The 20184-nt window shown below is 40.1% G+C and overlaps 1 protein-coding gene across 14 annotated transcripts in view; it reads left to right on the forward strand.

Moving 5' to 3' along the window:
• dock7 (dedicator of cytokinesis 7) overlaps positions 1–20120 on the forward strand; it is a 60143-nt gene extending 40023 nt beyond the window's left edge. For 4 of the 14 annotated variants that reach the window (XM_084354499.1, XM_084354511.1, XM_084354506.1 and 1 more), the window contains 27 exons: positions 316–405; positions 2950–3045; positions 3170–3310; positions 3892–4005; positions 4455–4622; positions 4870–5009; positions 5418–5587; positions 6624–6802; positions 6957–7139; positions 7573–7732; positions 8057–8153; positions 9983–10079; positions 10215–10349; positions 10464–10616; positions 11267–11425; positions 11611–11711; positions 11831–12023; positions 12131–12274; positions 12677–12808; positions 13816–13830; positions 16252–16377; positions 16510–16599; positions 16777–17013; positions 17115–17258; positions 17391–17497; positions 17902–18069; positions 19312–20120. In XM_084354499.1, the coding sequence (XP_084210625.1) occupies positions 316–405; positions 2950–3045; positions 3170–3310; positions 3892–4005; positions 4455–4622; positions 4870–5009; positions 5418–5587; positions 6624–6802; positions 6957–7139; positions 7573–7732; positions 8057–8153; positions 9983–10079; positions 10215–10349; positions 10464–10616; positions 11267–11425; positions 11611–11711; positions 11831–12023; positions 12131–12274; positions 12677–12808; positions 13816–13830; positions 16252–16377; positions 16510–16599; positions 16777–17013; positions 17115–17258; positions 17391–17497; positions 17902–18069; positions 19312–19354 (3582 nt within the window). In that variant the 3' untranslated portion in view covers positions 19355–20120. Of the gene's footprint in view, positions 1–315; positions 406–2949; positions 3046–3169; positions 3311–3891; positions 4006–4454; positions 4623–4869; positions 5010–5417; positions 5588–6623; positions 6803–6956; positions 7140–7572; positions 7733–8056; positions 8154–9982; positions 10080–10214; positions 10350–10463; positions 10617–11266; positions 11426–11610; positions 11712–11830; positions 12024–12130; positions 12275–12676; positions 12809–13815; positions 13831–16242; positions 16378–16509; positions 16600–16776; positions 17014–17114; positions 17259–17390; positions 17498–17901; positions 18070–18188; positions 18209–19311 lie in introns of all 14 variants that reach the window. The other 10 variants (XM_084354507.1, XM_084354500.1, XM_084354510.1 and 7 more) reach the window with 5 other exon arrangements.
• Positions 20121–20184: the final 64 nt, after the last annotated feature.

A 20184-nucleotide genomic window follows, 5' to 3' on the forward strand; every position in this document is an offset into this window, starting at 1 on the left:
GGAAGAAAAACAATACAATGTCTTGACTTGATTTCATAGCCCCTTTTGCAGCCATTTTGCATCCCTCGTCTAAGACTATCAATGTATCTGACTGTTTTAGATTATAGGTACAACACTTTTCAGAGTTGTGGCCTTGTCTTGTCTCTAATTGTTTTGTGTCTTCATGTGTGGCGTGTGTGTAAGAGATCACAAAAGTGTGTGTGGGTGACCCAGCAGACACATTTTCCCTGTGTGCTGAGGGAAAAGGTGCAACCCTTCGCTCCCGTTGCTCCTCCACTAACCTTGTTGTCACCGTTCCATTCATCCCACCCATAGGCCATGGAGCGCTGTGGCAATCGCATGTCTTCGCACACAGAGAGCGCCAGTTTCTTGCAAACTTTAACAGGACGGTTGCCCACAAAAAAGGTAGAGCCACTTGCACTGGGGGAGGAGCCAACCCCGCCCACCTCTGTACCCGCCTCCTCACCTGTCTTGTCTGTGGATGTGTGCCTCTGGATTGGTTGATGTCGTATTTGGTGGTTGTGGAGTCTTGTTGAATGCTGAATGTCATCGACCTGCCTCTTGGCCTGAATGTGTCGAGGAGTTTTTGATGTGACATGAATGTTGGTTGTTTTCTGGCTAACGCTGTCTGGCTAACATGGTCTGGGAAGTCTCCTCTTAGTGTGTACTATACACTCAAGTATTGAGTGCATGTTTTTGATTTTAATTTAGGAAAGTACAATACAGTTTGCCTTCCAATCAGTTTACTACAAGTGATATTTTACCAGAAATACAAAAACCTGATTAGTTCAGGAGCCATCAGGATTAGAGGTGGGTGCAATTCATCGATGTGGCGATGCATCGCGATGCGTCACGTGACGATTCGGCATCGATTAATTAACGTCGATGCTTTGCTAGGTCCGCGCATTTAGACAGAAGGCGGCAAATTGGCGGTCTGTTTTGGTCCGCCAATTTGACGCCTCTGAGGGTACACTTACTGCCGCCTCCATTGCTATCTAAATCCGAGGCGTCAATGTGCCGGCAATTGCGGGACATGGGCGGAGGTGTCGATAACGTGCACTGTTGTGCGATTTAAAACCAGGAAACAGCTGATCACAGCAGTCAGTTCATCACTTCATCTGCGGATGTCAAGATGAGCAACTGGAAAGCCGCTGAGATCCGGGAGATGCTACCGTCTCCTCGGTCTCTGTAGCTGACAGCTAGCGGACACAACCAAGCGGCTAGTAGCTGCTCACTGTCAGCTGTTCTGAAAGCTCTTAAAGCTCTTATTTTGAAGACAACTTTGTTGTCACTGATCACTGCCCAACTTCGTGCTTCACGCCACGTCACGTCACATGTTTACGCCTCATTAATCCAGGGCTTGACTGTTTTCAATGTTTTCCGCCAATAGAGGGGGCTCTCCTGCAAGTGGAGCTTTCCCTGGTCAAAGTTAAGTAGGTCAAAGTGCAAATGTTTACATAGTCATAAAATAAAATATTTTGTGTCTTTGAAAAAAAACAAGTCAAATGTTCAAAAAACCTTGTTATTTACTTTATGAGTGTAGTTTTAGAGGAACTGAGTTAATTGATAAGCTATTTATTTACAAATATAGCCACAGATGAAGACAAAATCAATCTTGGATGGAAAAAAGCATTAAAAATTGTAATAATCGAAGAGTCGTGGCCAATAATCGAATCGAAGCTCCCATAATCGAAATCGAATCGAAATCGAATCGAATCATGAGGTACCCTTGTTGGAACACCCCTAATCAGGATACAATCAACTATAAAGTTGGCAGTTATACTGTTATACTGAGCAGTACTTAATATTCGCTACTGACTATTTTAAGAGGTAGAAATAACATTTATCGTAAATACGGCTAGACCTGCAGTGATTAATAGATTAGGTCTCAACTATAGAATTAATTGCCAACTATCTTGATAGTCGTTGAATCAGTTTGAGCAATTTAGGAAAGTGGGGGGGAAAAGTCAAAATTCATCAAACATCATCACAGTCTTTGGAAACACTGATTGACATTTTTCACTATTCTCTGCATTTTATAGCACAAACAACTAATCGATTAATTGTGAAAAAAAAAATTAACAACAGTGTCAATAATACACCCATAGAATCTAGGAGAAAAAATTGACAAAATGTGTGATTTCTGTGGGCAGCACTTAAATAATGTAGAGTCATGATTATCAGTTTCAAAATTGGATGTAAGTTGAGTTTTGCCCCTTTATAATCTTTATAATGCGTCAACAAGATTAAGGAAGACTTGCCAGACTCTGGACAAAGTGTCAGAATGTTAGCCAGATTGTGTTGGATGTTGGTTTTGTAAAAAAAAACAACACACATAAATCAATGCAAGTTATTGATGCATAGCACTTGAAAGAAATTAAGAAGCATAAATTATTTTCCCCGTTCACAGAGGAAAGTATTTTTGGATGTTTATACCGTTATGAAATACTACAAATTGCATGGTGATAAGAGTGCATTTTTCATCATAAATTGTATTCAGTGATTCATTTTTAAAATGTTTAATTTAATGTATTTGTTTAGAGTGTTTGGTAACCCTTACTGTAACATGTATATGTAACACTTTTTGGTTAAACCTCACATTGTCTTTAATCAAGTTAAATTTCAGTGCTTGGGGCAAAGGAGCTGTACTGGACTGTACTATTTTTTTCAAATAGAGAATGTTAGAATTGCTAATCATTTTTAACTGAAACCACTTAACTTTTATTTCATGCCGCATCCCCCATTAAGTAAAGATACTGTGGAAACCAGTTATCAGTATTATCACAGAAGAATCTGTTCACACCATGTAGACATGGTATTTTTAATTTGAGATGGACAGAGATGCTGCTCCCAGTGCCTCACATTCTCTCTGTCTGGCTTTATTGCCTCTCCCTCTTTCCCTCCCTCTCTACGTCTTTGTCTCCGATTTCTACTCCCTGTTCTACTCAGCTCTTCCATGAGGAGTTGGCCCTCCAGTGGGTGGTGAGCAGTGGAAGTGTCAGGGAGGGTGCACTTCAACAGGCCTGGTTTTTCTTTGAACTCATGGTAGGAAACAACAATTTTAAACTTAAAAACTGCTTTGACTTAAATGTATATGTCTCCTAAACTTCTTATCAGTGACCACAGTGCCATACTTTTTCCATGACGATATCTCTGCCCTTTACCACAGGTGAAGAGCATAATCCACCATCTGTACTTCACTGACCGCTTAGAGTCACCCAGAAAGAACCGTTTTCCAGAACGCTTCATGGATGACATTACAGCCCTGGTCAGCACCATCGCTGGCGACATTGTGTCTCGCTTCCAGAAGGTATATAACAGTTTGAAGAAGTGTTCCACAGTATTACGGACAAAGTGTAACAATTGAGGTCAGCGAATATATGAATTTTGGCAATTAGTCCTTTAAAAGTTATATCAAAGGGTGAATCTTTCAATCTGGACCCTGTCATCCCATGTTTTTTGCGTCCAGTATTGACTGAGATCACTGCAGGCTGCAGCTCTAAAATGGGCTGCAATGTAATCCCTGTGGGCAATTATGCCCCGTCAAAATAGATCCATTAAAAGTGCTTGTTTTTTCCACCTACAGACTCCGATTGTAATTCTAAGTATCCATTATAGAAAGGATCCCTACAGAGAGACTTTGTTTAACCAGAAACAGCTTCCTGCCGAAGTTTCCAGACTCCATTTGTAGAAACAGTAATTTTATCGCTGTAAAACACACTTCATTCAAACTAAAATAGACCCTTTGGGTGTTAGGTGATGTGTTATTGGTATCCCTATTGTGCTTCCCTATTTGTTTTGCTCACTTTATAGAGTGTGAAAAAGCAGGAATCATGTCCTAACTGACAATTCTGGAAACCTTTTTAAGATGTGTGTATTTCATCCCATCAGGACCTCGAGTTGGTGGAGAGACTAAACACTAGTCTGGCCTTCTTCCTGAATGATTTGCTGTCTGTCATGGACCGAGGCTTTGTCTTCACCCTGATCAGAGCATACTGGAAACAGGTATATGCCTCACTGAGATTCATGAATATGTTATACGTTTTCTTGTGTTACTGTGTTTTCTCATGACAAAGAATAATCAAATTCTATCAGGATTAGTGAAGAGAAAGGAGAACTTGATGAACAGTCACCTATTAGAAATATGTAAATTAATTTGTATGACTTGTGACAAATTAAGACTTTTATCGTGGGTATTTATTGGAAGCCATTGCCAGATATCATTCTTTTTGTCTATATTCTGGTGCTTTGAAGCACACCTTTCATGCTGGGTCTTGTGATCAGTTTAAGGTTTATAAATATAGCGTATCAGGTTTCGTCACAGCACTAAGAATATATTAAGAACTAATTTGTGATTATTTCTGCTCTTGTGACATGACATACCCTTTTTGCGTGGCTAAGATGCATTTTGTTTTATGAAATATTCATTAATGTGTACTATTTCCTTTCTCCAGGTGTCCACAAAGCTTTACGCTTTGCAGAACCCGACCCTGGAGTCTTTGAGGCTTGATTTCTTGAGAATCGTTTGTAGCCACGAACACTACGTCACCCTAAATCTGCCTTGCAGTCTTCTCACCCCACCTGCCTCCCCCTCCCCCTCTGTGTCTTCAGCAACTTCACAGGTCAGGAAAAAAAGTAGTGTTGAGAAATTTAAATGCCTGCATACAAATAGACATTCATCCTGTGATATAGTCCTATAAGCAAGTCCAGTTAAATCATTTTTTAGATTTTCTTGTCCCCTTTACATAAAGATGCTCTAAATCTCACCAAGACTGGCAAAAGACTTGATATTTGCTTAATTTACAGCCACATAATCTGGTCAAATATTTAAGGTCTTACCTGTATGGATGTTGTTCTCCTCTCCCACAGAGCTCTGGCTTCTCCACACATGTCCAGGACCAAAAGATAGCCAACATGTTTGAGCTGTCTGTCCCCTTCAGAGAGCAACACTATCTGGCCGGACTGGTACTATCAGAACTGTCTGTAATACTGGACCCAGAAAATGAGGGGTTAGTATGCTTTGGACACTTCCTACACTTGTGAAGATTGTTTTATAAAGAAAGTGTTTAATTCTGAGTGAGGCCAAAGATTTAAGGGTTTAAGGACTGATTATGGGGTGCCTACATGTCATTTTTTATGGATGGCTGTCATTGTCTGTGTGGTGTTTGTGTTGTCTAGCCAATTAACTGTCAAGTACTGAAGAGAAAGGAAAGTGATATTTTCAGGCTAGAGTCTTGGTGTCTGTTGGCAAGAGATAATCTTGTACAAGCATGGGAGTGAGTTATGGTTACGCAGTATATCTTAGTGTGAGTAGGTTCTCTCACCCATTATTCTAATCACACTTGAAATAAAATCCTGTCTCTTTGTTCCTTTTTTTTGTGTTTTTTACTTTTGTCTTCTCTACCGTTTCACTGCAGGATGTTTGGCCTACATAAGAAAGTGGTAAGTGTCGTTCATAACCTCCTGTCAAGCCATGACTCTGACCCACGCTATGCTGATCCTGAGGTCAAGGCCCGTGTCGCCATGCTCTATCTGCCTCTCATTGGCATCGTCATGGAAACACTACCACAGCTCCACGACTTTACAGGTAAAGTTTTAAGCTGCTTTGGACATACGGCACTTTAACGTTCAGTATTCTGGACAAACTGTCAAATGTGTGTGCTGTCTTATCCAGCTGTTTTCTTCCCACTATCCAGTCAGCAGCACTCTTATCAGATATACCTTCATTAAAACGGTTTAGATATGTAGCATTATGGCACAGATCAGCAATTTGGTAGATTTGAGTTTCTCTCCTGCATAGTGAGGATGGTTAATGCACACCGTGGCTAAATCCCAAATAACCTAAAGTTACATTGAGACCTTCAATAATATATCCTCTGAAACTCAATAGGTTATCATTTGACCTGCAAAGGATGTTGCACCCAAACATAATGTACCAACCTAATTTCATCAGTCTCACATTATGTCTCCTTTTAACCCCCTATCCTGTAGTGACCCTGCCTCCCTAGACCCTGAGCTTCTGTTTGAATTAACATTCATAAATGTTTAAACAACAAGATAAGCTCCGTTAAGCTCATGTTGTAAAGTTAAAATATGTAGCAACTGCTTACTAAGACTGGTTCTGATTTTTCTTTTGTAAAATGGTAGTTATTTCTAAAACTGAACCAAATTCCATACACAACATCCCAATTTACTATACATTTCTTCAGAGTACAGAGAGGGTACACAAACAGCAGTTACTGTCATATTTCCATTTGTGGTGGGTCTGTCGAGGTTTTCTCTTTCAGTAGTTTGACCCCTGCTCTATTTGTCTTGGTCACATCCACATAACCAGGGTTTTTGTTGTTAATTCAAATTGGTGCTTGTCCATGTGTCCTGGAAGTCCCAGACAAATGGGAGAAATTCTTTTCAAATATCTCAAATATCATCTATGTTTATTGAGCCAATTCATGAAGACCACTGATGCCATGCATCAGCAACCCAAAGCATCAATATATGACGATCTGGGAATGAGGCTGAACAAACAGCTATAGTTGAAAGAGCATAGGTACGAGTTGATTGGTGAGTCCATGCTGACCTTGGCTCCTGGTTCATTTTATTTTTCATCCTTTTGGTCTCACTAGAGTCCCATAACCAGTGGGGTCGGCCTGGCGGTCCCCAGGGGGCAGCGATCGGCAGCAGCGGAGAAGAGGCAGAGGGAGAGGGTAACAGCCTGATTAGCCAGACTGTTGCAATGGCAATAGCAGGCACCTCCACTGCTTCCCCAATGTCCCGACCAAGTAGCTTCTTGCTCAACTCGCAGGTAACTCCCTTCCAAATGGAACAGTCCTACTCCTGTACCGTGTTAGAGAATCTTAAACAAACATGAGGCCTTTATTTCTCATCATACCTCTTTTGTATTCTTTTTGTCCCTCTGTGTTTCCACTCTGCTGATTCCTCCCGGTCCATCTCTCCAGGCGAGTCGTCAGCACGGTAGCTTCTCGGCCGAGTCAAGCCGCAGTCTGCTCATTTGTCTGCTGTGGGTGCTGAAAAATGCCGACGAGATGGTGTTACAGAAGTGGTTCACAGACCTGTCGGTGTCACAGCTCAACCGCCTGCTGGATCTCCTCTACCTCTGCGTCTCCTGCTTCGAGTACAAGGTAACATCAACAGTGAACACTCTCACTAACTGACCAGTCAGACTTATGATTCATCACTATTTTTTTTACTAATATGTTCACTTTTCGTTTTCAGTTTTCTAAATCTTCTATGCATGATAAGTTCTGCACTATCCTCTTCTATACAGAACATAAGTTTCTGTACAGTCCTATTCTTTGGCTCCTGAATGTGGTGATAAAATAAAAGTAGACAGGTTTCTGTTTTCTATGCTGTAATCAAATTCCAAATTTCTTTCTGCTTTTTTTTTTTTTCAAGTTGTTTCTGCAAGGCTATCTCTTTTCTCTTTGCTATTTTGTGCATGCAAATTTGCTTTTATCCTACTAACCTGCTTTGCTTGCTGAGTGCTGTGCTGCAAATAACTTTCCCCGCTGTGTTCTCTGTCCGTCTACTCATCCTCTGCCTCATGGATACAAGGCCCATGTTGTGTTCACCATGCAGGGGAAGAAGGCGTTTGAGCGAATGAACAGCCTGACCTTTAAGAAATCCAAAGACATGAAGGCCAAGCTGGAGGAGGCCATACTAGGCAGCATCGGGGCCAGGCAGGAGATGGTGCGACGCAGCCGAGGACAGCTAGGTCAGGGCACAAGTTTTGGCACATGCTCACACATAATGACATATCTTTGGAGCAAACACAAATGCAAGAAGAACCCCATTTACACAAATATGAGGCTGTAACAAGAAATTCCAAACCAAGTAGAAGATGGTTTGGCTTAGATATACCACAAAATACAGACCGCACCAAATGACTATATCCTGCTTTATAGACAACACATGTATACCACTGTATCTTTTAGAGCATGGTAGATACAGTTGCAGCCATTCAGTCACATTTTACTGTGTACACAACCCCTGTTTCGCCACCAATAAAAAAGTAAATAATCCTCTCCCCACCATTTAGAGCGGAGTCCATCTGGCAGTGCATTTGGCAGTCAGGAGAACCTTCGATGGAGGAAGGACATGACCCACTGGAGACAAAACAGCGAAAAGATGGACAAGTACGCTCTTTCTAACACTTACATACTTTATGTCACAGAAAAAATAAAAAATAAAGAGTTCCGAGAAGACACACCAACCTGATTATTCACTGAACTCTGTTCTGTGGACTTCGTTGAAAGGAGCACACACACAGATCATTTAAAGTGCATGTATGATATTTCTATGAAAATGTCCTTCCCCATTTTAAATCATCAGCTCCATGTGTGCGTCTTTTTCCATTTTTCTAATTTAATTTAGAACAATAAACCAATATATTATGTACTGTGTTTAAGTGATAAAGTTATCATCCATAATCCTCTTGCCAGGATATCAGTGCTGAAGTCCACCGAGTAATAAATGCACACCATCACAAACTCTGCCAAAGCCCATTCAATGTTCTTACTAATATTGTCCATAAGTTTGGCTGGATTTACAGGAACAGAATCAGACTTATTTGAAACATGATTGTCAAGTGTTAAAATGCACGTTTGACTACAGATATCTGTGTTGCATTCAAAAAGCTACAGTTTGTATCTTGTGCCACTTGAGTCGTACTTTTTTGTCAAATGGCGACAAGATACAGTGATATGTTTTTTTTTGTTTGAAATGAAATTTTTCCCTCTGTTCTTTTGTAAAATTAGCTCAAGCCTTTGTTTTTTGTTAATTTCCATTTGTTTTCTCACGTTGCTGTGTGTGTATGTAGGAGTCACAGATCTGTCAGGTATTGTATGGTCCACATTTGCTGTGTGCTCCTTTGAATTCCCTGCTGCTTTAGTTCCTCATTTATGGTGCATTCACATGCATTTGAGCAGTTAGACAGCTGAAGTGGACACAAAAATTAATGCATTTGTTTGTATTAGTTTTCCTTCTGATTAACTTGGCTTTGAACAAGTCATGATTTGCTAATTAAATTTGTTTTGAGTTCATTATTCAAGCCTCAGATGCACCCACTTTATGATTAATTTTGTCTCCATTTTGACTTCCTAAGCTCATACATGCTCATGAATGCACCAACAGAGATCCCCCGATCCTGGTTCTGACCCTTGAATCCCCCATCCCGTCAGTCCCTTTGTCCTGGTAACGATGTCTGTCTCAGGGTTGGTAGTGGTTGCAGTGGGCCTGTTTTGCTTCTTAACCAGTGTGCTTCTTGTTTTGGGGTTCTGACTCGTGTGTCTCCCTGGTTGCTGCTGCAGGAAAAAGCGATGTAGCTAATAGCTTTTGTTTGTCATAGATTATTTGTTTGTTCTTTTAAAAAATATGAGAAGGTAGATGCATTATGACTACAAGCCAATCCTGTGATAGTTTCATGTGTTCAAACTTAGGACATGTAGATATAAAACATTTTAGGACATGTAGATATAAAACATGTAGCCACAGTGTTCCACCTGTATGTCAGGAATAGATAACTTAGATTTACACTTAATAATAACGAATAGCCTCCTTGATGCCTTCATACCTTAAGAAGTTATAGGTTTGGACTACATGTGGATCAGCATTGTTTCTGTAGATCATTTGAATAGTTGAGGTCTGCCATGCAGGTTAATAGACACCTTGCATCCCAAAATAAACATAATTCAAATATGGATAGATAGTGTTCTAAAATGTGTGCTGCTGTTGTATGAAGATCTCATATTTCTTCAAAGTTTATGAAAACAAGACAGCTGGCTGACATTTTACTCAGCACATACATTTTTCTTCTATGTAAAAATTCATATTTGTTCATGATTATGGACAAATGCTTAAATGTGGTGACTGGAAACTCATGTACCATTCAAGGGTACATCAAAAACAATGCAATTTGTGAAAGATGATGATCTTGTGACATGGTTCTCTGATTTCTTAACTGTAGGACCAGAGCAGAGCTGGAACATGAAGCACTTATTGATGGTAACCTTGCGACGGAGGCCAACGTAATTATTCTTGATACTCTGGAGATCATTGTACAGGTATGCAAGTTAACAGTACTTTCAACATTTATGCAACATGCAAACATGCATGGGTATACTCATACTCCAGCACCTAACCACAGAGAAACCAGACATACTCCTATAACAACTACATACGTTTCCCCCCTTCTCCAGACGGTATCAGTGACAGAGTCGAAGGAGAGTATCCTCGGTGGGGTGCTGAAGGTGTTGCTCCACAGCATGGCCTGCAACCAGAGCGCCCTCTACCTCCAGCATTGTTTTGCCACACAGAGGGCTCTGGTGTCTAAGGTTGGACTACTGGCATTTATTAAAGGGCTTCAGTTCAGGTCATGCTTTCTATTTCTTCCAGCACTTCATACTTGTATTATGTTAATTTGAGTGTATTTCTCTCTGCCTGTGTAGTTTCCTGAACTGCTTTTCGAGGAGGAAACGGAGCAGTGTGCTGACCTGTGTTTGCGACTGTTGAGGAGCTGTAGCAGCAGCATAAGCACCATCAGGGCCCACGCCAGCGCCTCCCTCTACCTCCTCATGAGGCAAAACTTTGAGATCGGCAATGTGAGTGCAATCAAAAGAAAAAAAATAAAGGTTTACAACCCAAAATTGTTCTGTGATTAGTTCGATAACATCATTTGTTCATGGACCTGAGATGATGGGCTATAAATGTTCTCTGCTATGTATTAGTGGTGACAGTTAAATGTACAGTTGCTGCCTTACCACACATACCTCCAGAACTGACCGCAAATTGAACCTCATCTATTAAGAGACCTTGTGAAGCCATGTGCTTTGAAAGCCATCTTATTCGGAGAACAGATTGTTCAAAATGTACTGAGTACTTTAAAAAGCACTGCTATTAAAGTGAAATCAGTTGTTATGAGGAACTAAATTACTGCTGAATGGCCAACTCTCGGCTGTATTGTTGTATTTATCTATTCCTGTTTTTCTTTCTTTTTACATCACCCAATTTAGTACAAAACACTGCAATCACCCATACAATTTAGGCTCAATTACCGCTGAATGCATCATTTCCTTTGTTATCGTACAGGCAGACTCGCACAGAGACCCTTTTTTAAATTACTTGCATGCTAGAAGGGACGTCTGCTCTTCGAGTGCCTCCTTCACTGTTCATGTCTGTCAAGCAGAAGCTAGTAGCCTTGACAAATAATGTTTGCTCAAACCTTTTCTTCTCTTTGCTGTCGCACTTCCAGAACTTTGCAAGAGTGAAAATGCAAGTGACCATGTCTCTGTCTTCGCTGGTCGGAACGTCTCAGAATTTTAACGAGGAGTTTCTGCGTCGCTCTCTAAAGACCATCCTCACCTATGCAGAGGAGGACCTGGAGCTGAGGGAGACCACGTTTCCCGACCAGGTACTGATTTAACTATTAAATTGTTTAGTTCCATCATCACAGTGTGAGACTGACTGACAACTTATTATTTATGATTAATTTTATTTACTTAATTGACTGATTTTTACTCATCTATTTCTCTACACCTTGATGTCTTTAAAGATTGGGGAAGCAGCACCTCAAGGTCTCCCTTCTTTATTTTCCAGGTCCAGGACCTTGTGTTTAACCTCCACATGATCCTGTCTGACACAGTCAAGATGAAGGAGCACCAAGAAGACCCTGAGATGCTGATAGATCTCATGTACAGGTACAGAATACACCCTTTCAATTGCCTACAAATTTGTTTCTGCACTGTGATCATTATTATCTTGTTGTTTGTGTGCTTTCCTGTGTGTGATGTGCCTCTGCTTTCATGTCCATCTCCAGGATTGCAAAGGGTTACCAGACATCACCAGACCTGCGGCTGACGTGGCTTCAGAACATGGCTGGAAAACACTCAGAGAGGAACAACCACGCCGAGGCTGCTCAGTGTCTAGTGCACAGTGCTGCTCTGGTCGCCGAGTATCTGAGCATGCTGGAGGACCGCAAGTATCTGCCTGTAGGCTGCGTCACCTTCCAGGTAAGGACTGCACTGGATACTTGTAATGCGTTTGTCTTTCTGGTTATAGAAATGTCTGCTGATGTGTGCTCTTGTATTGTTTTTCTTGTATTTGTGTATGTACACAGAATATTTCCTCCAACGTGCTAGAGGAATCTGCAGTCTCTGATGATGTCGTGTCACCAGATGAGGAAGGCATTTGCTCAGGGAAATACTTTACAGAGATCGGACTTGTGGGACTCCTGGAGCAGGCTGCTGCCTCTTTCTCCATGGTAAGGGGTGGAGGAGAATAGATGGGTGATTAGGTAAATAGATGTTGACAAGTTAAGCAAGTGGCTTCCTCTTTCTGTTATTAAATGAATGAAGGCATTTTACTATCTGTCTTTTTAATATAATTTAGAGACACACTGTAAGGCAGAATAGGAGTACATTAGGGTAGAGTCACGCTCAGTAGTAACATGATTTTATAAACACATTATTTTTAGTCATCTCAAATCTTTAATTACTGTAGACGATTTGTAAACGAATAGTAATAACAATTCAAAGAATATACTCAGATGTCTGTGTAACTTTTCCAGTGATCCTGATTTGAACTTAAAGTTAAAGGCTACAGTGTTGGTGTTTTTGGTTGACTGATTTCACCATATTAACATTTGTCTCCATCTCCCTTCTAGGCGGGCATGTATGAGGCGGTAAATGAAGTGTACAAGGTACTGATCCCTATTCATGAAGCCAACAGGGATGCAAAGAAGCTAGCCACCATACATGGTAAACTACAGGAAGCCTTTGGCAAAATTGTGCATCAGGTAAACACACACATGGTGTAGATCTCCTCTTCCACACAAGGCTCCAGTAGCTTGAGGTGTGAAACTGACACTAGATTTATACATGAACCAAAAGAGAAAAGTATTATTTCTTTCTTCAGTGTGACCCAGATTTGATCTTTTTCACATTGTCCAGTTCTCTTGTTATGAACAGATCACCTCTGGGTTACACCAGGTTATATATGATTTATTTCCTTGGTTCCTTTATAAATTCAGTAATATGTATCGAGAATAGCATGTTCGCCTGTCAATATAAACACCTCAGAACCTCACTGACACAGTCACATGTATGTTTTGCACGGGTGCACTTTTGTCACATAAATAATGTCTGTCACATTTATTGGACAGCGTAGAGGTTTCTTCCAGCAGGATTTTATAAAAGAAAAATGGGACAAAACCAAAGATGCACGACAAGGACCAAAGTTTTTCACTTACAGTGCCACAGAAAAAATTGCATTCTTCAGTTTTGACACAAATAACAGTAACGACAACGAACACAACTGTAGTCATGTTGCCTAGCCTTCACACAGACACAGCTTTGCATGGTTTTATAATTTGGCATTTTAATTCCAGTCAATTTATTTATTTATACTTTGTCAGATACCTTGCATGCTTTATTATATATGTGACGTATGAAACAGAGAATGCATGAGATGTAGGAAGAGACTCCAGTTGTGTTTTTTTTGCCAGTTGTGTGACTCATAATGATGATGTCAAGTTACAGTGTGGGCAAGGTTACAGTCGTCTGGTGTGCAGAGCAGCTGCTCTGACAAAGCCAAAACTTTTTTTGTGTTTGATTCGTGTTTGAAAGTTTTCTTTTATGTCAGAGGTCAGTTGCTCTGCTCTCCAGCTCGACAGGTAGTAACCTGGGTTAGTTTCCAGGAGTCCATTCTCCTTACTGTAACATCACAGTGTGTGCATATGCCACACTGTGTGTGAGGTGTGTGTGCGTTGTCGTTCACTTGTCCTGTATTCTCTTTGTCACACAGAGTACTGGCTGGGAGGTAGGTGGTTAAACGGTTCCTGCTTGGCCCTGCTCATGTTTTTTATCTTTTTGTGTCGTTATTTTTATTTACTCTCATCTTTTTATTTGCTAGCCGTGGGCATTCAGGTGCTCTCTTTGCTTTGTTTGATACATCCAATCCATTAACATCTGCAGACAATGTCCGCTGTCTGCCCCCGCTGGGGACACTTGCTGTATAAGCAGCAACACCTTCACCATTTTCCTCTCTCCTCCCTCCTCTTAATGTGCAAGAGGAGCTTGTTTTTATAACGTGACAGTGTTGGCAGGCTGTGCATGGGAGCCAGAGTGTGTGACACTAATGACAAAAGTCTCAGTGAATGCATCACCTGCACAATCCGCACTCTCCCTGTTCTCATCTTCTGTCTGTCTGCTGGTCAGTCAGAACACACTCGTTGACCATCTGCTGTCCCACTTCATCTTCATCTTCATCTCATCTTCAACCACAGGGCTCGATTTCAGTGCACTGTTTTCACTTGAGGGGTATCTGTTAGCTTCCCTGCTCTAGCCATTGGTCATTTCTTTCCACGCACCATCAAATGAGCCTTTTAAAACACAAGGTGTTGCAGACTTGCATTGGGGCGAAGCTAGAACCAAATTCCTGAGGCAGTCAGGTTTTTTTCCAAGAGGGTTCAACTCAAAGTAATCACAGGATTACTTGATTTACCCCTTTTGATTTCGATTGGTTCGTATTCTTGCCCTTTCTTTTAATAGTTAAAACTAAATCGACCCCTGATAATTTTTTTCATCCATCCTGTTAACAGTATTAACCTCTGAGTTCTCATGGTTTGTTGCATGACGGAGCACTCTGTGTTCCTTCTGGAAATGCACTGAGAGTGCATGTTGTGCTTCTGGAGGTGGTGGATCTTTGTTTTCTCACTAGTCTTTCTTTTTTCTTTGTTAACTGTCTACCTTTGCATGGTCTCGATCCTCCACAATGAGTTTATGTTCTTTGTCAAAATCATTGGAGATATTTTTGCTGTTGTGTGTTAGTTTGTGTTGTTTTTGAAATTCTCTGGAGGAACCCAATCCTCATTAAAATTTGTTCTGTTTTCTCCTTTTTGATTTCCCTGGTTGCCGACCCTTCCTTCCCACTTTACTTAATTGTGTCTTGTGGTAAGTTCCTTAGTTTTCAGGGCCTCTTATAATATACTTACATTTCTTTTTGAATCTGCAGTTGCAGCAGGAATACATTTTCTTTTTTTTTTGCCTCAAACTTGCATATACCAACAGGGTTTATTTAATTATCTTTTACTAGTATGCCAACCTCGAAACTTATCCACAGCTTCTCCCTCTCTCATGTTATACACACACATATACATGTGTTCTCTCACTTACACTTGTATCAGACCTGCTTTAAGTCTCACTTTAAGTATGTACTTTAATGTGAAGTGGCTTTCTGGATGGTCTGTGCAGAACAAAATTTGATAGCCTTCTCCAGTCACTGAATGTTAATACTTCCTAAGATATTATGGGATGGTTGGGTTCAGGTTCAGTTTGCAGAACAAAAATAGTCACTACGACTGTACATCAGAGACTCTTTTCTCTGGGTTTAATTTTTTGTCTTTCTCTGTTCACCTTCTCTGTTGCTTTGATCTCTGAGCTAAGACTGTTTTCCTCAAAACACAAAAATAGAAAGTATATGCATAAAGGCTGTGAAGAGAGAAAAGAGGTTGTTGTTTCTTGTTGATCTTTTGTCCTCTGCCTGTTAACGGAGGTGAAACACTGCACCTGCCTGTCCTCCGTGTACTGCATTCAAGCTGTACAACAAGCGCATAAAAACTGGAACGTGTACCATTGATGCAAATATTTGGGACTGTGGTTACCATTGACTAAATGTGTGGATGTTAATCCTGAGGTTGATGATCTCTTGGCTGCTTTCTATCTCACACTGGCTTCTACAGACATTTCATGTCAAACCCCTTGTACACTTGTATAGACTGGAATAACACTTGACATTAGGCACACATTTTACAGGCCATTTAAACTGATATTACTTAAAATATGATGTATATATATATTCGCTATATTATTAGATTGTCATGCAGATAATGAAACTCGCTGTTGCCTTTTTAGTGGTCATCTCTCTGAATGAACTACAACCTTTTTCTCCCCTCCTTCACCCCTGTGAGCTGCACAGTCACAACTGGAGCTGAAGTTTGCCATTGTTCAGTGGATTTCCCATTTATGTATAAAGCAACAAAAATAAAAAGCCATTATTGTGATTTTTTTAGGGTTTGCAGTGAAAATGCGTCTGGTGTCTGGTTTGAACAATGGCTTTTCAAAAAGTTTTTTAGTTTGACTGTTTTTTGAAAGTCTAGTTAAAAATGAATGCGTTAAATGAATTGAGGTCCTTTTCTTCCTCAGCACTAACATTATATTCCTCTGCTCGTAGGATGGAAAGAGGATGTTTGGTACGTACTTCAGAGTCGGATTTTACGGTTCAAAATTTGGCGACTTAGACGAGCAGGAGTTTGTGTACAAAGAGCCGGCCATCACGAAGCTGGCAGAAATCTCTCACAGGCTAGAGGTAAATAACCGCCATGTAGGCTCTAGATTTTGCTATAATAACCTGATTACTAAAGTGATCCTCTCTTTGCTATGTGTGCTTTCAGTCTTTTGCTTTGAACTAATGAGGCTCTCTCATTTCATTTCCTCCCAGGGTTTCTATGGTGAGCGATTTGGAGAGGACCAGGTAGAAGTCATTAAAGACTCCAACCCAGTGGACAAGTGCAAGTTGGACCCCAATAAGGTCGGTGTTGCACAAAATGTATTTTTGAATAAGTAGAAGGAAGTGGAGCAGTTTATGAAAAATGTCTGGGGAGCTTTTTTTAAAGCTTTTAGTCCATCTTTAGCATCCATTTTTAACAGAAGGAAAATGATCTAAAAACCTAACCAATCAAGAATACGATCTGATTTATTTCTGCAGGCCTTCATCCAGATCACATACGTGGAGCCGTACTTCGACACATATGAGATGAAGGACCGCATCACGTACTTTGACAAGAACTACAACTTGAGACGTTTCGTCTACTGCACCCCGTTCACTCTGGATGGGCGAGCCCACGGGGACCTGCACGAACAGTTCAAACGCAAGACCATCCTCACCACCTCCCATGCTTTCCCTTACATCAAGACACGCATCAACATCATCCACAAAGAGGAGGTGAGTGAAGAGTTTACAACACGTTGGATTAAGTGGTCTTTATCCGACTTTTGCTGTGTGTCCCGATTACTAAAACTGCTTGTCTCTCTGTCACTTCTCAGATCATATCCACACCCATCGAGGTGGCAATAGAGGACATGCAGAAGAAGACTCAGGAGCTGGCCTTCGCCACCCACCAGGACCCTGCTGACGCAAAGATGCTGCAGATGGTCCTGCAGGGATCAGTAGGCACAACTGTCAACCAGGTGAAGATATATTTGATAAAAAAATACAACAAAGTTCTTCATGTGCATTGGAGTACGTTTAGGAATAAAAGATCCCAAAAGCATTATTATGAGAATTTGTAGATAGATAATCATATTATCTGCACTCCTCAGGGTCCCTTGGAGGTGGCTCAGGTGTTTCTGTCAGAGATCCCCAGTGACCCAAAGCTGTACAGACACCACAATAAGCTACGGCTCTGCTTTAAAGACTTCACAAAGAGGTACGGACTGTGTGTGTTGCATTTCATGGTACAACATGTTGGAAATTTGTTTGTGGGACACAAGATTTAACATGGAACCTGAAATTATGAGATAAAAATCTCTCAATTACATGATCTGTATCTTAAAATAATGAGAAAATTATGTTGTAATTACAGGAAAAGAACATTTTGTTTATCAAAGTTATGTGATGAGTCAAAAAGCTGCTGTTTCACCAGTTAGCTGACATTGAGTGTATAGATAACAACATTAACACAACCAAATGCCCCAATAAGCCTGAGGTAAAGCAGAAATTCTCCATCTACAGTAGCAAGTGTTTTTGGCATCTGACTGTTACCCCTATTAAAAAATACCAAGTGTACTACAGAATCTTCATGCCAGTATTTGATGGACTTCTCTGCCAAAGGTGTGAAGATGCCCTACGTAAGAACAAGAGCCTGATCGGTCCGGACCAGAAGGAGTACCAGAGGGAGCTGGAGAGGAATTATCACCGGCTGAAGGAGTCGCTGCAGCCCCTCATCAACAGAAAGATCCCTCAGCTTTATAAACCTGTGCTGCAGGTCAACTCACACAGGTAGGACCGAACAGGGCCACTTTATTGGTGTGTGTGTAAAGAGAGAGCAAGTGTGGGAGTAGATGATATGTTTTGGATGTTAAATTCTTTTTTGTTTTGCTTCTGTAAAAATCATGCAGCAAACGGACAGCTTGACAAGGTAGTTTGGGACTTTCAGACTACATTTTGTGATGCTCTTGAGTCTCTGTGTCTTCTGTTTGTATTATGGCCAGTTTCCACTGGTCACTCAATTTGTGTAATATGTGGAAGGTTTTAGAGTTTTATTCCAGAAAAGCCTGAAAAACTGTTCAGGGAATATTCGCCAATAACAGAATTTCAGACTTCCACATTCATTCACTCATTATTGTTGTGTTTTGCATGTGTGGAAACCGAGTGTGGACAGAATTAGTATTACAAAAACAAACGTTTAGAAAATTGAGCCTTACAAAAGAAAATGTTCTGGTACTGGCAATATAATTTATCCTGGCAATTTAGATCCGACTTAGAAAATCACCAGAAAACAAAAACATTCTTCTGCTGCCACTCAGAGCTTCTGTATTTGTCAATACCACAGCTGTGGTACAAAAATGTAAAAAAAAAAAAAAAAAGTAAAAAAGCAGTAGGCACACAGAACAGGGTTCATAAAAAAACACATTTGTAATAATATTCATATCTGTGTAGCCTTTTGTTGAAAATCTTATTGTAGATCTGTTTCCTGTATGTTTCCTGCAAGTCTTTGTACTTTGAGTACAATGGAACGTATAATTAATGGAGATTGTACAGTTTGTTAAAGCATCCAGGTATCGCTACTTTTGACAACTTTATAATACAATTATTCTTTGAGATTTTACTGCACATACAGTATATATTATTAATTGATGACAAGTCTAATATTGTTCATACACTTAAAAAAACAACAACCTGAGAATATCAAGAATTAATATTATTTAGTCGATGTGTGTAAAACCTTTCACAGCATGTCATGTATAAATCCTGACAGTTATTATCAGGATCACAATAGGAACCCTGCAATTGTCGTTTACATCAGTCATCAAGCTTGTGTGGATTTTAAACTTTGGTTTCACAGATCTAGATGAAAAAATACACTTAGTTATTGGAGACTTTAGTCATCATAGCCTTACAGTCTTGCTATTCCCACAAGCCAGATTTCTTTTTTTAAAAAGTGGAGACAATAATAGCCACAGATCAGATGATCTTTCAGTCCGTGGAAATCAATTCTTGTTTGTTTTTTCTATTTTCCAGAGATTCCTTCAGCAGGATGAGTCTTCGCAAGCTCGACATTTGAAGATGAAGAGAACACAGGCACACACACAAACACACACCTGCACACACATAACAGAAATTGCAATATTAATTTATTGAGTGTAAATAGGAGTGTCTTCGAAGTTGGTCAGTGTTTGGGAGGGTGTGCTAAAAGAAAGGCTAAACATGTTGCAGCTTGGTACGTCATTCCAGTGTCTTAAGTTGTTTACAGACAAACTGTTACACAATCAGAGGGACGAACAAGTGGATCTTAAAGATTAAAAGATACCTTGGCATTTAGGATTTTTCTTTGCTGGCCATTTGTTACACAAGGGAACAAGTCTTCTTCCTTATGCAACCATTAAAAAAGCTAATAATGTTAGTCTTCACAGAATCTGCTGGATGTAAAAAAAAGCCACTGAAAATGAAGAATGCTCTGAGATCCCTTTATCAGCTACTCATAGTGCCAAAACAGTTTTCCAGCAGAAAAGGTACAATTTTAAAAGTCAAGGTGTCTATTTAATTATGTACTGTGTCAAAAATCTGTATTCAATTTCATGTGTGCACTTTTTTTATTACGGTGTAGCAATGCATTTTACAACTTGAAAGTTTATGTAATTCAAAACGGGGGGGAAGGAAAACAATGAAAACATGCAAAAAATGGTACCATTATTTATCATGATGCTTTATTATCATTTTTAGTTTTAAGAATGTTTTAAAGTTAGGTACTTTAAACATCCTTGTATAATTTTATGTAGTTTTGTTTTGTTTATTTTAAATATTTTACTAAATAAATATTTTAATGTTCACTCACTGTGTATGCTGGTTATATTTTTGCTTGTGTTTATTTAGGATAAATGTTGTGTTAGAGAC

This window comes from Pagrus pagrus (genome assembly GCF_965226575.1).
Source record: "Pagrus pagrus genome assembly, chromosome: 6".
Classification (NCBI taxonomy): domain Eukaryota; kingdom Metazoa; phylum Chordata; class Actinopteri; order Spariformes; family Sparidae; genus Pagrus; species Pagrus pagrus.